The 16,996-nt window shown below is 32.5% G+C and overlaps 1 protein-coding gene across 1 annotated transcript; it reads left to right on the top strand.

The window, feature by feature from the left end:
- LOC126689043 (desiccation-related protein PCC13-62-like) lies at window positions 1-2,279 on the top strand. Its single transcript, XM_050384064.1, has 3 exons — window positions 1-320; window positions 607-832; window positions 1,840-2,279. Exons 1-3 carry the CDS (start codon window positions 1-3, stop codon window positions 2,209-2,211), a joined length of 918 nt encoding a protein of 305 aa, XP_050240021.1. The 3' UTR covers window positions 2,212-2,279.
- The last annotated feature ends 14,717 nt before the right edge of the window (window positions 2,280-16,996 follow it).

Genomic DNA, 16,996 nt, shown 5'->3' with positions numbered 1-16,996 from the left:
ATGGCACTAACTACTACTAGCACATCCACCATCACCACTTTACTAATCTCCCTCTTCTTCCTCCCCAAAATTTATTCTTCTGAATTCACCCATATACGTTTTGCAAAAGCAGACGTGGATCTTTTGGAATTTCCTCTAAATTTAGAATTCTTTGAAGCTGAATTCTTTTTGTATGGCGCTTTGGGTTATGGCTTAGATAATGTTGCTCCAAATTTAACCAAGGGAGGCCCAACACCCCTTGGTGCTATGAAGGCAGATTTAGATCATTTTACCCAAGATGTTATCCTGCAATTTGCTTACCAAGAAGTTGGACACTTGAGGTTTCTCTTTTAATTTCTTTTGGGTTTAATGGCTAATGGGTTACTGTTAGTTTGATTGATAAATATTTTTGGCCTCAAATAAGGGAATTGGGTTTGAATACCACCTATTTTGAATAGAAGCACATTGATGTCTTAACATAATGATAAACAATTATCATAATTATCATAATGTAGATACTATAGATTTTAAATCCTATCATAGCTATCAATTTTTTAAAAAATTTATCATGGTACTTTTTTTATAATCAAAATTATCATGGTACTAACTATTAAGTTCTGGATGCAGGGCCATTCAAAAAGTCGTTAAAGGATTTCCAAGACCATTATTAGACTTAAGTAAAGAATCATTTGCAAAAACAGTTGATGCTGCAATAGGGAAAAAGTTGTCCCCACCTTTTGATCCTTATTCCAGCGGAGTTCACTTCCTCCTTGCATCTTACCTTATTCCTTATGTTGGACTTACTGGCTATGTTGGAACAATTCCAAAACTCAAAGCTCCTAGTTCTAGAAGGGTAATCAAGATTTAAACTTGATTCATAGTAATGTTCTACAAAACAGATAGTATCAATAATCTATTGCTTCTATGCGCATGTGTGTGTATATATACACAATTATATACTACCTTTTTTTTTTTGTAGAATAAACATTTTTTTTTTTTTTGCTAAGAAATGATAAAACTTTTTTTTTTTTTAAGAGGAAACAATAATACTTATTTTTAAACAGGCTTATAATATATTACATAACCAGAGTACCACTACAAAAGAGTCTAACTTTTGTAGTAGTAACCTGGGGTTATAAAGACTGAAACTCTAACACACACAACTAATGTGGAATAAACATCCTTTTTTTTTTTTTTTTTTTGAGGAAATAGTAATACTTATTAAAACACACAAACAATAATAAAGCTTGACAAATAAAATTTGTAATTCTTTTAATGGTCCATAATCAAGTTACATTTCATATAACTCACCTAATAATTTTTTTATTATATTAAAATTTTAAAAATCCTATCGTTAAATTATATATGTTTTCTATATTTTTATCGTACAAGCCAAATTTGGTATCAACTAGATATAATTTACTTTTTAATTAGTAGTATCATTTTTTTTTTCTAACTATTTTTAAAGTATAAAATTTGAATTTTAAACATTTCATAAATGAGATAATAATTAATCTCTGATCATCTTTATGTTTTGCATACATATAAGATAAAAGGAGACAATGTAATTCAAGTTTTTTAATAATGGATTTTTCAAAATTTACATTTAATATATATAAATATATATATATATATATATATTATATACATAATATATATAGTTATTGAGTAGTGTAACGTTGATAAAAGTTAAACCAAATTTAATGTAAACCCAACCCTTTTTATTATTTGAGAAGTAGATCATTAGAGCACGGAATCAGGAGTACATTCACAACACTTACTTTAATATCATAATAAATTACTACTTGTCCAAAAATTATCAAACCATTATTCTAACAATGTTGACTTCTTTATGTTCAGCTTGTTGCAGGCCTTTTAGGCGTGGAATCAGGCCAAGATGCTGTTATTCGAGCATACCTATACGAGCATGCAAAGGAGATAGTGTCACCATATGGAATAACTGTGGGAGAGTTTACAAATCTCTTTTCAAAACTAAGAGATAGGCTTGGACATCAAGGTCACAAAGATGAAGGCCTTGTGGTTCCTCTAGCTGAAGGTGCTGAGGGAAAGATCAATGGAAACGTGCTTGCTGGAGATGCAGACTCTGTTGCATTTGATAGGACCGCAGAAGAGATATTGAGGATTGTGTATGGCTCTGGTGATGAGAAAAAACCCGGTGGATTCTATCCAAAAGGAGGCAATGGTCGCATTGCCAGATCTCATCTACTTTAATTATATGCACACAACTTTATTACAAGAAACCAAGCTTTGGTGTTTTCTGGTTCATTGTTTAAGCTATGTGCCCGTTGTATTGATAATGATTAAAACCACATTCCTCCTATATTTTGTCTATAGACAAATAAACTAACCATTCATTTCGTTTGTATTTAGTCCATAGCCAACTAAACTAACCATCACCCGTTATGTTTCTTTCTGAAAATGATTAAAAAGTGTCGTGTAGTAGTATATCATATGTATAATATGTAATATATCGTTGATTCTATAGATAATTAAATTAAACTAGAATCTAGCACATGTCCCATGAACGGATCCTAACATATGATATTCAGAATATTCAGCAAAATATATATATATATATATATATGATATTGAGAACATTGATGTAGTTTACAATTTTCATATGCATGGACCAACTTCAAGTGATATTTATATTTTTATTACTAATAATGGTGCTCCTATGACCTTGGTCAATTCTTTTCCCTGGCTGAGCTTGCATATACAATGGAAGTTAATGAGAAGTGTGATGTTTTTAGTTTTGGAGTGTTGACTTTAGAAATAATTATGGGAAAGCATCTGGGAGATCATATCTCATCTCTGTCATCACCAACATTTACAACTTGTAATATACTGTTGAAGGAAGTGTTGGGCCAATGCCTTTCACTCCTAATGAATCAAGCCGCAACAGAAGTGCTCACCATTGCAAAGATTGCAATTGCATGCTTGCACACCATCCCACAATCTTGCCCAACAATGCAAGAAGTGTCTCAAGAACTTTCAATTGGGAGACCACCTTTCTCAAATACATTACACACAATCACATTAGGAGAATTGGTATAGTTGATCTCGGAGGCTCAACTGTCTAATAACTTGATTTGTTTGTGTTCCCATTGCCGTCTCTCTGCTTCTTCACATACATCCCCTCCTAATAATATGTTTGATGGGAAAGAATGTATTATGTTTGATTGTCAAAAATATATACATGGAAATGCAAAGTTGAGAATTTCGCTAATAAAACCAAAAAGAGTTTTTAATTATTTGAATCCTTAACAAGTATATTCAATTCATTACTCAAGAGTGTTTTTACGTTTGGTATATATATATATATATATATATATATATATATAGAGAGAGAGAGAGAGAGAGAGAGAGAGAGGGAGAGAGAGAATAACCCCATCTAAAATAACTCTTTCCAATAATAGAAAAATAGAATACATGTGGCCAAACTCTAGGGCAACATGATATACTAAATAACCTTCATATGTCTCAAGTCTATACTCAAAATATGTCATTTGTTTAAGTTGTTGAGTGATTCAAAGTGACAAAAGAGAAAAGAGAAAATAAAGTCAACGTCTTTGCTACGTACTGAACTTGTTTTTTACAATAAACTCAATCCATGGTTCATGTATTAGAAAATCTTTGGTCAAAAGTAGACTAACTTGAGATAGTTTACTTTTATTACGAGCCTATAATAGGTTTTGGTTTAGGCTTTTAAAGCCTTGATATGGTTTGGGCCACTTGGACCATGATATCACTAAGGGTCTGTTTGGTTAGAGGTAGAATAAGGAAGATAGAAAATAGGAGAGAAAATGGGTGAGAGGAGTGTTTGGTTTGGAGAGGGAGGGTATTTTGGTAGTATGTTCAAATTAAAACCAGTAACAACTTACCATTTAGGATTTGTTATGAAAATATTGTGGACATAGCACTTCTCAAAAATTGTCCAAACAAATACAAATTAGCCCAAATCAAATTATTAATTATTAGCCCAAACAAATATTGTGGACATAGCACTTCTAGAATAGCTATTTTGTTTTCTTCAAAAAAATGCACATTTTCAAATTATTAGTCTGTTAGTGCTTACTTTAGTCTTTAGCTGAATTTGTTGAATATATGTGATACATTTTGTATACACACATATGCACTAAAGTAATACCTAAATACTTTATTGAACATGATTAATGTAACAATTAAATGCTTAAGTTGAATATATAGAATGAACTTATAGTTTACCCATTATATTACTTTAGTCTTTAGCTGAATTTGTTGAATTTATGTGAAACATTTTGTATACACGCATATGCACTAAAGTAATACCTAAATACTTTATTGAACATAATTAATGTGACAATTAAATGCTTAAGTTGAATATATAGAATGAACTTATAGTTTGCCCATTATTCTTTTGTTAGCACTATGAACAAATTTTTTAAAAGGAAATCACTTATATTACAAGATTCGTATTCTAAGCAAATTCGTATTGCACTTTAATAATCTTCTTTCAGATCCTAGGCTATGAGAAAATGTCTCATCTTTTCATCCTAATGATCAGGATGAAATAAGAAGAGTATATTTACAAAGAGGTTCTTGTCAACCTCTTGGCCATGATTTCCCTAAAAAAGAATTTAATGGAGCATTGCGTTGATTTAATCCTAGTTATTTTTGCAATCTATTGCAAAGAAAATTTCGAACTAATAGATTATTGCAATGAAGTTATCAATGCAATAACTTTATATAAATTATTTTACTATTTATAACAATGGTAAACATAAAATTGGAATATATCATTTAGGGCTATCTAGACCCGGTTGGAGCTCGAAAACCTAGCTAAACTGCCCAACATCGACCCAATTCCAGCTCGAACCAAAGCTCCCGTAGGTTGGTGGCGGGTCTCCCTTTTCAAGAACCGACACTAGTGGGTCGAGTGGTGCATTTCCTTCTCCAAAACTCAAGCCACCCGACCTAACACAACCAAAGCTATATATGAAATCCAGCCAAATTCGGCAAGATCTAGCGAGATCTCAACCAAATGCAACGAGATCTTGACCAAGTCTAATGGGATTTAGCCTGATCCGACCAAATCACAGCAAATTTCAACGAAAATTTGTAGATTCTGACGAAACATTTGCAAATTTTGGCGAAGTTTTGTAGTTTTCGGGGACAATTTTGCAGATCCCAACGAACTTTACCACTGACCGAACTGACCCAAGCATCACCCAATCCTGAAATCGACTCGACCAATTGACGTTGGTAATTAGTTTTGGGTCCCTCCGTTCTCCACCTGACACCGACAGGTCAAGTCCAGGCTGAGTCCAAAACCGACCTGGCTTGACCTATGATAGGCCTAATATCATTGCAATAACTTGATATCAATTATTTTATAATATATTACAATGACAAACATGAAGTAATTATCTATTACAATAAAGATATTGTTGCAATAATTTGAACCAAATTATTTTTATCAATTATCTACAATTTATTGCAATAAGTTTCGTAAAGTAATAGCCTATTAATACAAGATATTCTAATAATTTTTTTTTTTACTTTATGAACTTCCTTCCTTATTAAGGTCCTGCTCTTAGTCAAAGTTGTGATCATTTTTACTCACTTACTCATTTGAATTCTTGGACCACCAACTCCATACAAAAACAGTCTCACATCTAAGCCCAAGATGTGACATCTATTATCATTTTCACTCCCATGAGTGGAACATTGGTAATCAGTTGGCAAAGTGCAACTCTCTCTCTCTCTCTCTCTCTCTCTCTTTCTCTCTCTCTCTCTCTCTCTCTCTCTATATATATATATATATATATAAAATTCATTATGAGGATTATTGGAAGTTATGCTTTGATAGGTAGCTAGCTAGGTAGAAGGTTACTTCTTAGTTCTTAGAGCAGTTGCAATTCTTCTTATGGTCTTCTTGCTTAGCAGGTTTGGTCTTGAATGGGTGCTTACATTTTAAGCATTTGAATTTCATTTGGTTGTGAGTCCTTAAATGATCTCTCAGTTCCGAATTAGTTTTGAAGGTTTGTGAGCACATATGGCAATTGCCATTGTAATCGGTCCACTCACAATTAGCTTTGGATCAGCTTGAAACCATTTGTACTTGAGAGAGAGAGAGAGAGTTAGAATAAGTGTTGTGAGTAAAGTGATAGTGCTTGTGGCTGAGTGAGTGATTGAGTGAGGACTAAGGAGTGTATTATTTTTGCAATCTATTGCAACAAAAATTTCAAACTTATATCTTATTGCATTGAAGTTATCATTGCAATAACTTGGGCCAGCCCTATATATATATATATATATATATAGAGAGAGAGAGAGAGAGAGAGAGAGAGAGAGGAGGGTTAAAATGACCTATGCAAAATAACTCCTATTAGTATAGAAGCAAATGCTTGACCGGACTTTGAGACCACAAAATGTACCAAATAACCACCATTTTTAGTGAGTCTATACTTGAAATGTGCACTAGTACTAGAGGGCTTAGGTTAGTAGTAGGAAGCTATCGTGACTCATTACACATGCAAGTTTGGGTGTTGTGGATTCAAGCAGTTGCATGTCCCACTATGATTAGGCGATCTCTTGTCATTTATCAATGGGGTTTAAGTGGACAAGGAACCGTGACCACATGCATAAGCCCCCTTTTTTTTTTCCGCAAAAAAAATTAAAAAAAATAATAATAAATCAATCAAAACGTGCTACATGTAACAGTTGTTGAATTATTGAAAGAGATGAGAGAGTAAATAAAGAGTGTAAGCAATATTTTAATGTGGTTCGACTTAATGACCTATGTCCATAGCAAAAACTCCTTGAGAGCTAATCTTTGCCATTGAATTTGTTTTTTTTAAATGAGCCTAATGGATAGAGTTTATATTCTAAAATTTTTTAGGCTAAACCTATATTAAGTTTGGGTTAGTTTGCTTGTTCTATGAGCTTACAATAGGTTTGGATTTAGGTCTCTAGGGCCATGAAATGGTTTAGGTCACTTAGGCCATGATATATCTAGCAGTTAAGCTGTTCAATCTAGACCCATACTTGACTCATGGACACCCCTACAAGCAATTTCTTTCTCAAGAGTAACCATACAATATTTTGAAAGATTTCCTATCATAGTTTTGGTCAACTGACAATCGGGAGTCAAGTCAACGTCTCTTTCCATGCTTGATCCATTCTTAAAGAGTAAAATATAATGGCCAAGGAAGCATAATTAGCTCAAACTTGTGTGTTTCATGCACGTGTACAGCGTGGATTTAGCTTAGACCCGACCGACTCATAGTTTACTTGGACAGACACAACGCATGATCATTTAATCCCTGGATATAACCCAGCGGCTAGTACAATACACTTAGGGCCTTAGGCCAATTATGAGCAACAACACCTTTTGCGCCCCAAACCATGAAAACTGAAAACATATGATTTGGTTCAATTACGAATCCTTTGTACTCCTCAAAAAAATCCTTTGTACTAATTTTTTTTTAGTTGGGCTTAATACTCTACTAATTACAAGTCATAACTTGTCATGTATTACATTTTTTTCTTTCCATTTAAATTTTAATTATTTTATGAAAAAAGAAAAATAAATACATAGTAAATTATTATTAGCGAAGTATAAAGTACAAAAAAAGTGGTATAGATAATTTATATTGTATTTATAGGTATATACAAGGATAGGTTGTAATAATGATGTTTGAGTTTGAAGATTATGGTTTCATAAAGTGAAAATTCAAGTTCTAGAATTTTCTAAGTGAAAATTCGAAAATTTGAATTTTTTGGAATTTTCTAGAATTTTCTAGTGACTATTCAGAAAAGTTGAAGAGGTTTCAATCTTTGTTAACCGTTTTATGAAAAAATAACTAACTCTCCATACGTGCCTTTTCATGAAACATAACCTTATGGGTATAAATAGAGGTTTATGTTTACTTGAAAAAAACACATAAGAAATCCTGTGGTCATTCTCCAGAATTGCTATTTGTAGAACCCAACATCTTGGTTGTATCCTGGGGACAAATTTGCGATAACCTTTAGCAACAAAAGTGTGGGGGGAAAATATTCTCTAAGGAAAATGATATAGTGCCTCCAAGTTATTTATTTTTTTGTTTGTCTTTTATGTTAATCTTGTTATTCCATTATTAACTTGTGTAATATCCGAACAATCTTAGACAATAATTCCTACAATGGAAGGAACAAGTAATGTTTCAGCGTTAAAGATGTTGAATCATGAGTTGGTGAAATTGGATCGCTTTGATGGAACCAATTTCTCTCGATGGAAAGACAAGATGAAATTCCTACTTACTGCATTGAAACTTTTCTATGTCTTGGACCCAAAGATAAATTGATATGTAGAGGGCATATTTACAATACTCTTTTGGATCATCTCTATGATCTCTACACATCAATGAAATCACTAAAGAAGATTCAATGGAATAAGGCTTAAAGAAACAAGTTTCTTTGTTGGCAAGACAAGGTGATGATTCTTTCACATTGTGAATGCATTAAAAGCCATGTTCATAGTTTGAACATTGAAGGTACGAATTTCTTGTTCATGGGCAATTTGAATTTCAAATTGATTGATGAGTTTCTTTGTTAGAATATTTGCATGTGTTGTGAATTTATTTGAATTGAGATATAAGAATGAAATTTTAACATGTTTAAATGTTATAAAGTGGAGTAGAAAATCTAAAGGATGAGAATTTAAACTCTTAAAGTGATAGAGTATATGAATATTTTCCTAAGTGATTTTCTAAACTATATGAAGACATTAAGGAACATGTCAAAAGATCTCACTTTAGATCAATTCAGACCACATCATTGAATTGAAGAGGAAAGTCTGGTTAGAGGTGTATCTAACACCGATTCTAAGGTGAATGTGAACAATGTTGAAATAGAAAGTTCTAGTAAGAACAATAAACACTTGAATGTGAATACGAGTGTGAATTGTTTTAGAAGAACAACTCTAAGGATCCCAATAATAACAAGTAGAATGTCATGTTTCCTTTGTGGAAAGAAAGACCATTACATTTGAGAATGTAAGTTCTTAAAGAATAAGAAGGATGAAGATGGAAATACCAATGAAGCAATTGTCATTAAGGACATTATTGCTATGGCGAGTGATGTATGTAATAAAAATCACTATATTTCATATGGCTATAATTAAAAATCCTTCCAATTGGTGTTTTGATTCAAGTGCAATGCTGCATGTGTGCAACTACAAGGCACAATTCAAGACTTATGAGGACTCTTCCATAGAACTAGAAGTGCTTGTGGACATCCACAGTAAGGCAAAAGTTCATGGAAAGTGCATTGTTGAAGTGAAATTGAGTTTTGGCAAGAAGCTCTCTTAACCAATGCTATATTTTCATGTACCTAATATTAAGAAAAGCCAATCCGTTATTTAAGAATGGTCTTGTCCAAGAATGGGATATTAGTAGGCAATGGATATGCTACTATCTGAGTGTTATTTATCAATATGTTTTGGTTGTGCTTATATTGTTGATTCTTTATTTGTGGCTTGATAGATTGAGACTTTTAAATTTCAAATTCTTAAAATTTATGTCAAAGCATGATATAATTTATATAAGTATGATGATTTGAATTGAATGGTGTATTAACTAGAAATGATGAATATTTCTAAATATATATTATTCTTTGTGAGGAATAGGTTATAATACACCAAAGTGTAGTCCCTTATACACCATAATAAAATTGTTTGGTCAAAAGAGAGAACTCTATTTGATATGATGAATGCCATAAACTTGAGTGCAATCAACTAAGTTCCTATCTGATCAATAGGAAGAAGCTTTGCTTAGTGTATGCTATGTGCATAATAGAGTTTCATCTCAAAGGTATTTCATATGTGTTATGAAATGAGAAAGTGATCAAATGCTTATCATTTTAAATTGTGGGGGTGTTTAACCTTTTGTAAATGATAGACCAAAGAGGACTAATTTGTCAAAGAGCTACATTAAGTGTATATGTAGGTTTTAAGTAAATTCGAGGGTATGTAGTTTATTAGACTTAATGTCTAATATAAGAGCGAAATCAAAGGATATTGAATTTATTAAGTTTAAATTCAAAGATGATTTTAAGGATATATTGATACCTACTTAAACACAAGTAAATGACTCCGATGTTAAATATCACATTAAGTGGTATTAAAAAGGCGTAAATGCACTTTTAGTCCCTACATTTTGACTTTTTTTCATTTTGGTCCCTACATTTTATTTTTTCCACTTTTAGTCCCTAAACCAATTAACGCGTGTTATTTTCGTCCTTTCCGTCAGTCAACCAACAGAATTAGCTGAGGTGGCAGCCGGAGGAATTAAAATATTTTAAAAATGCCACATCACCCATGGCACATCAGCATATAAATTTAAAAAATTAATTTATCAATTTTAACAAAATTAAAAAACATAGAAACAAAATTTAAAACATAAAATACAATGTTATAATTGAGATCTAAGAACATAAGAACTTATTCTTCAATGTTCTTCTTAAATCAAGAAATAAACCCAGCAACAACATCAAACCCAGAATCAAAGAACATGAACATCAAACTACAGGAAAAAAAAATGAACATCACCAAATCAAAGAGCAAAGAAATTTCGAAGAACATGAACATCAACCTAACAACTCATCCACTCCCAAACCAAACCATAATCAAAGAAATTTTGAATACCACAATAAGATAATAACTCAGAAAACAAAAAGAAATTTCGAAATGTGAAATTCCCAACAAATGCCAAAACCAAATCTCCAGCAAACCCCAAACCCCAAATGTGTAGAAACGATCATCGATCAGACCAACAACAACAACAAACACTGCAATCCCAACCAACGAACCCAGTCGAACCCAGCACCCACCAACATCTCTTTCTCTAAACCCAGATCCGATCAAACCCAGTCAAACCCACCAACGATCACCGATCAAAGCCAAAGAGAAATCCCAGATCCCAGCAAACCTAGCACCCACCATCTCTTTCTTAAAACCCAGATCCAAAGAGAAAGCTGAAGAAGTAAACGAAAACCGAGCCGGCAAGCCAGAGCTTGGGATTGTGAAGCAAGGTCTCACCTTTCACGATCTTCTTGATCGCGAAGGGGATCCAAACCAAGGTCGTGACCATGATGAAGCCCAATTGCCTGGTGGAGAGGAACGGAGGCCGGTGAATCGGACAGACATTGAGCTTGGTCTTGGCTTGGACGAAATCGGCCATCGACTCGGCGAGTCACGAAAAACGCCCTAGTCCATCTACTCCGATTGCTTCAAGGACTAGTGCGGAGCGACGAGGTAGATGTGAAGGGTTTTGTGCTGGAGCTCCGACTTGTCGTGGAGCTGGGTGGCGTCGAAGAAGATGAGGAGGTAGTAGGGCCTTGGGGTTTTTGTGGAGGTGAGGTAGAGATTTTGAGTTTTTGTGTGTTTGTTTCTAAAGAAAAATTCTGGGTTTTTTGTGTGTTTGATTCAAATCTGATGTATTTTTATGTTTTAAATTTTGTTTTTATGTTTGTTTTTTAATTTTGTTAAAATTAATAAATTAATTTTTTAAATTTATATGATGATGTGTCATGGGTGATGTGGCATTTTTATAATATTTTAATTCCTCCAACTGCCACCTCAGCTATTTCCGTTGGTTGACTGACAGAAAGGACGAAAATAACACGCATTAATTGGTTTAGGGACTAAAAGTGGAAAAAATAAAATGTAAGAACCAAAATGAAAAAAAGCCAAAATGTAGGGACTAAAAGTGCATTTACGCCTATTAAAAATTTAAATGTGGTTCACCAAGTGAACAAAGGTGGAGTCAAAGTGTAAGAAATAAAAGGGATTTTAATCCAAATTTTATTTCATGTGAAGCTCTTGTTTACCTTGTTAAAGGTAATAAAAGTGTTGTCCTAATGAAATACCCATGGTATTCTTTGAGGGAAGTGATCCTAAAGTTTGAGAAAGCTTTGTGCTTCTAAAAAGATGTGGCTTTCTATTGTAAAAGCTATTAATAATGAGATAAACTCGATATTATTTAATAATAATTGGGTCTTAATGGATCTACCTCTAGTTTTAAAACCAATTGGTTGTGAGTGGGTATTAGAATAAGATATAAAATCTTTTGGTCTAAGTTTAATAGTAAAAGGTTTGAAACAAAGGGAAAAAGATGGATCTTTGATATCTATACACTTGTAACTATTTGTGTTATTAGTTTGATATCTTTAAAAGCATTCTTATAATTTTAAAGAAATTCACTATATTCTATTATTGCATTTTGATATATGTAATTATAGTGTGTGCATATATGTGAATTTTGGAATGGTTGAGAATCCAAATTTTGGGATTTAGAAACTCAAATTGAGGTATTATGATATCCAAGAAAGTGCGAGGGTATAACCCTTAAATGAGTCATGGACTCATAAGAATGCTAATGTGCATCAAAGATGTGCTTGATAAAGGTATTGAGAATTAACATCGAGAGATATTAAATTCATTGTGATTAAAGTCTGCCATATGTGGTAGATGTCTCGAGTTTAAACAAGCACATTTTGTGATCCTATTTTGAAAGTAACTCTTTATGAAATAAAGAGAGTACAAGTGAGTTCATTAATTGAACATTTAAGGATCAATAATGAAATATTGGATTGTGTCTCCACATATAATTTGAGTATGCATCATATAGATGAGAAGTGACTTTCTTAAAAAAAAGTGATCTTGGTAAGGAAGTTTTCTTAAAAGACCTGGGGGTTTGTACTTCCTTAATTAATTAAATGAAAGTCTTTTATGAATGAGAATCAAGTAAAGAAATATAGTGGAGATGTGCACTATATTAATCTCATTTTTAGATTTATGATATCTCATTTTGTTGAGATTTGAGTAATCTTTGAGAACTTGCTTCTTAGATTTTAATATCTTTAAAGAGGCAAAGACACTCTGATTCACATAATAAATAAAGAAATTACTAGAAGGACAGATGCACAGCTCGAGTTTGCTAGTGAATTAAGTACATGTTACATATCATGTATGGAATTAAACTAGACATTGCTTTCACTGTATATAGACTTTCAAAATTTGAGGTTGATGCCTTCACTATACATAGACTTTCAAAATTTTTAAAACTTGAGGTTGATCAATAGAAAGTACTTAATTGTGATGAATATCTATTATATAGAATATTCAAGTTTAATTATATTATTGATGTGAGTGATAATATCTATGTTTAGTTAGATAATCACTAAATGTGGGGATGTTATGTGTAAGCATTAAAGAAATAAGGTGTATTTCTTAATTTACCATAGAATTAAATTGAGAGCACTAATAATAATGGTAACGGGCAAGGAAAGAAAATGGCTAAAGTTTTAATAAAGTGTCGTGCCCACGACCATAGTAAGCCATTCCTTGTATTGTAATTGTGAAACCACAATGTGTATAGTATACATGAGTTGTATACAATGTGAAGTTAGACTTAAAAGTCTAAGACAAGAATACGTAAGGCAAGTCAAGTGTGGTTGGACTAGTCCATTGCCTACGTAATTCTATATATAAAATAGGTCATTTACCGAAGTGTGTCTTGAGACTTAGTAAGGATAACATCCATTGGAATGGGACTAAAACCCTTCTTTTAAGAGAATCACCAATAGTGGGAACCCAACCTCGAACTGATTAAATCTAAGAGGTTTAAAGGGTAATAACAAGCTATTGATACGTGGTTAGTAAGAGCACTAAATTTATGTCTCATTCAGGATGGATTAGTGCAGATTGTTACGATGAAATTGAGGATGAGTTTTTAACTCTTAATGAAGTTCATAAATTATAAATGTCTGTGTAATAGGGACATAAGAAGGAACTTCACCTTTGTGAACATAGGAGTGGTGCCGCTTCTAGTAAAAGTAAAAGGGTTTTCTCTTGTAAATGTTCACTGAATCGGGAAGCGCACAAGGCCATAATAGTGCTAACAACTTGGATTTCTAAATGTGTTGTGGATATTCTCATGTGTGTGTTGTTTCCGATTTCAACACATAAGAGTTTTGGTTTAAGCACCAAGCCACTATTAACTCTGTTGATTTCTTGAGCAATTACACTAAAGGGGGGTTTAAGTTGAAAGACACCTTCCATTATACATGATAGGATGTCAATCAAGTGAGACATATATTATTACAACTTAGTGGGGGATTATTGTATATATAGGTATATACAAGGATAGATTGTAATAATGATGTTTGAGTTTGGAGATTATGGTTTCATAAAGTGAAAATTCGAAAATATGAATTTTTTGGAATTTTCTGTAGAATTTTCTAATGATTGTTCAAAAAGGTTGAAGAGGTTTCAATCTTTGTTAATCGTTTTATGAAAAAATAATTAATTCTCTATACGTGCCTTTTTATGAAACATAACCTTGTGGGTATAAATAGAGACTTTTGTTTACTTGAAAAAACGCACAAGAAACACAAGAAATCCTGTGGTCATTCTCCAAAATTGCTATCTGTAGAACCCAACATCTTGGTTGTATCTTGGGGACAAATTTGCGATAACCCTTTAGCAACAAAAGTGTGGGGGGCAAATATTGTCTAAGGAAAACGACATAGTGCCTCCAAGTTATTTATTTTTTGTTTGTATTTTATGTTAATCTTGTTCTTCCATTATTACCTTTTGTAATATCCCAACAATGGTTTGGAGAATAACGGTGACGGCATGTTTTGGCGAGCTATGGAGGGCTTGCTTGAGAGAGAGACACCAGAAGGAGAGAGGAACGGAGAGCACAAGAGAGAGCGACAGAGGAGAAGTGAGAGAGGAGAGAGAAGAGACTGGAAGGAGACAAACACGAAAGTGAGAGAGAAAGAAATTAATAAAAAATTATAGCATAGTGCTACAATGCGGTCTTAAAAATGAGAGCGCACTGTAACAATATTGCAAAATTTTTAACATATACAATATTTGATAGAGCACGTTTTTAGGTTATAAATGCTAAAGAAAAGCATCTTTTAGCATATACCATGCTTAATGGGAATGCTCAGTTAGGATGTGTCACACATATGCACATACTGACAGTTTGACATATGCATACGAACACTCTACTTTTCTCTCTCTATCTTTCACACACACACACCACTTTTTCTTTCTTTGCAGAGATCTTTCAAATTTCAATGGAAAATTGGCACCGAATCAGACGTAATATTATAGAGGCTCTTCAGGGTGGGGGTGCCACACACTTTGTTGATGGCTCGGTGATAGGGCAACCTATCTAACTCATTAATGGACAGATGAGAAAACACAGAAACACCACATTAAACTTCTTACTCCTAGCTATCTTGTCAAAAAAAAAAAAAAAAATTTATACGAAAATAAAAAATTCTTAGTCCTATCAATTTACTTCTTCATTGATTAGGAGGTCATGTTTTCTTTTTCTTTTTCTTTTTTTTCTTTCCTTTTTAGTAATGCCATACTTTTTTCTTTTACAACTTGCTATATTTGCAATAAATATATACTATGATTGAATAATATCATTTTGTATGAATTTATTATGCATAAATTAAAACAGATCATGTTAATAATAGCAAAAAAAAAAAAAAAAAAAAGTTTATAAACTTCTTTTTTTCCACAATATGAGAGGAGAGCAAAATAAATTGATTTTACTTTACAATACTACATGGTCGATAAATTTTACAGGGAACTTAGCCTAACAATTTATTCTAAGAAGATAACAAATTAAATTGATTTTATTGTACAGTTATAGTATTTTTAGAGAATCTAGCCTAACTCTATCATGATCCTAGTATGATTAGGTTACTTTGTCCTGAAAATACAGACTTACAAAAGTATTTGGATTAACAAGACCTTGACCCAATGTTCATCCAAAAAAAATAAATAAATAAACAAGACCTTGACCCAATGAAGTGATGAACCCTAATACATCTAACTTAGAGAATGGAGTCAGGTGGCCACCACACATTTGAGGAATTCTTTTGCTAGCAAATCACAGTTTTAGTCTTTTAGATAACTATGATTATCTGGCTTAAGATATATATGTACTATAGCTAGCTAGTGGGAACGAAGACTTCGTTTGACTCACTTTTTGATCACTCTGTATAATAGTAGTTCATGCAAAGTTAAAACTATACCACCTACTTTCCCAAAATGCATGAACTTGTGCTCATTCTTTCATTTGAGTAAAGTACCTTTTGAAATATATGGTGGCCAATTATAGCGTTGTACATGGTAGGGGTAATAATACAACCAACTTAGATGAAAATCAATAAAAAGTTAATCACATCAACATTTTGTAAAAATATTGTAAACTAGCTAAAAATCAATAAAAAGTTAATCACATCAACATTTTGTAAAAATATTGTAAACTAGCTAGATTAGACCTAGCTTGGTACCATTTTTTTCTGTCAATCAAGGGGCCCTAGCCCTAGCTTAGTACCATTTTTTTTCCCTTGAATCAATCACAGCCGCTTACTAGTCAGTAACAAAAAATAATTTCCTACAACTTTGTTGTAAAGTTAAATCAACAAGGATACTTTATATAAAATAACAGAAACTGTTAACATCTAATTCGAAAAATCAACAAAGGCATCTATTCAGAATTCAGTCAAAGAGAAAACAAGGGCATTTATATAATGATAGGGACTATTAATTCGAGTTAAATCAACCCGCTAAGAACGGTAGCATTATTCTTCATTTTTAGAACTTGCTACCGTTTGAATCCCATCAAAAAAAGAAAAATTGAAAATTTCTAAAATTGAAAAATTCTACATCACATGACTTGGCATAATATACATATACATATATATATATATATATATATAACAGAAGCCTCTGCTAGCACCACAATTTTCTACATCAAAACAACACAATATTTAAAAAATTAAAAATTAAATTAAAAACACTATTTTCAAAACCTAATACTTATCTCTTTCTTTTTCTTTTTTTTTAATCAAATACTTTTCTCTCTCTTCATGCTGCCCCTCATTAGTTTCTCTTTGGCTTAAACGCAGAGCATCCTTGTTCTCTCAGTCTCACTCT

The sequence above is a fragment of the Quercus robur genome, chromosome 6 (assembly GCF_932294415.1).
Source record: "Quercus robur chromosome 6, dhQueRobu3.1, whole genome shotgun sequence".
NCBI lineage: Eukaryota > Viridiplantae > Streptophyta > Magnoliopsida > Fagales > Fagaceae > Quercus > Quercus robur.
This window is presented reverse-complemented; position numbering and strand designations above follow the sequence as displayed.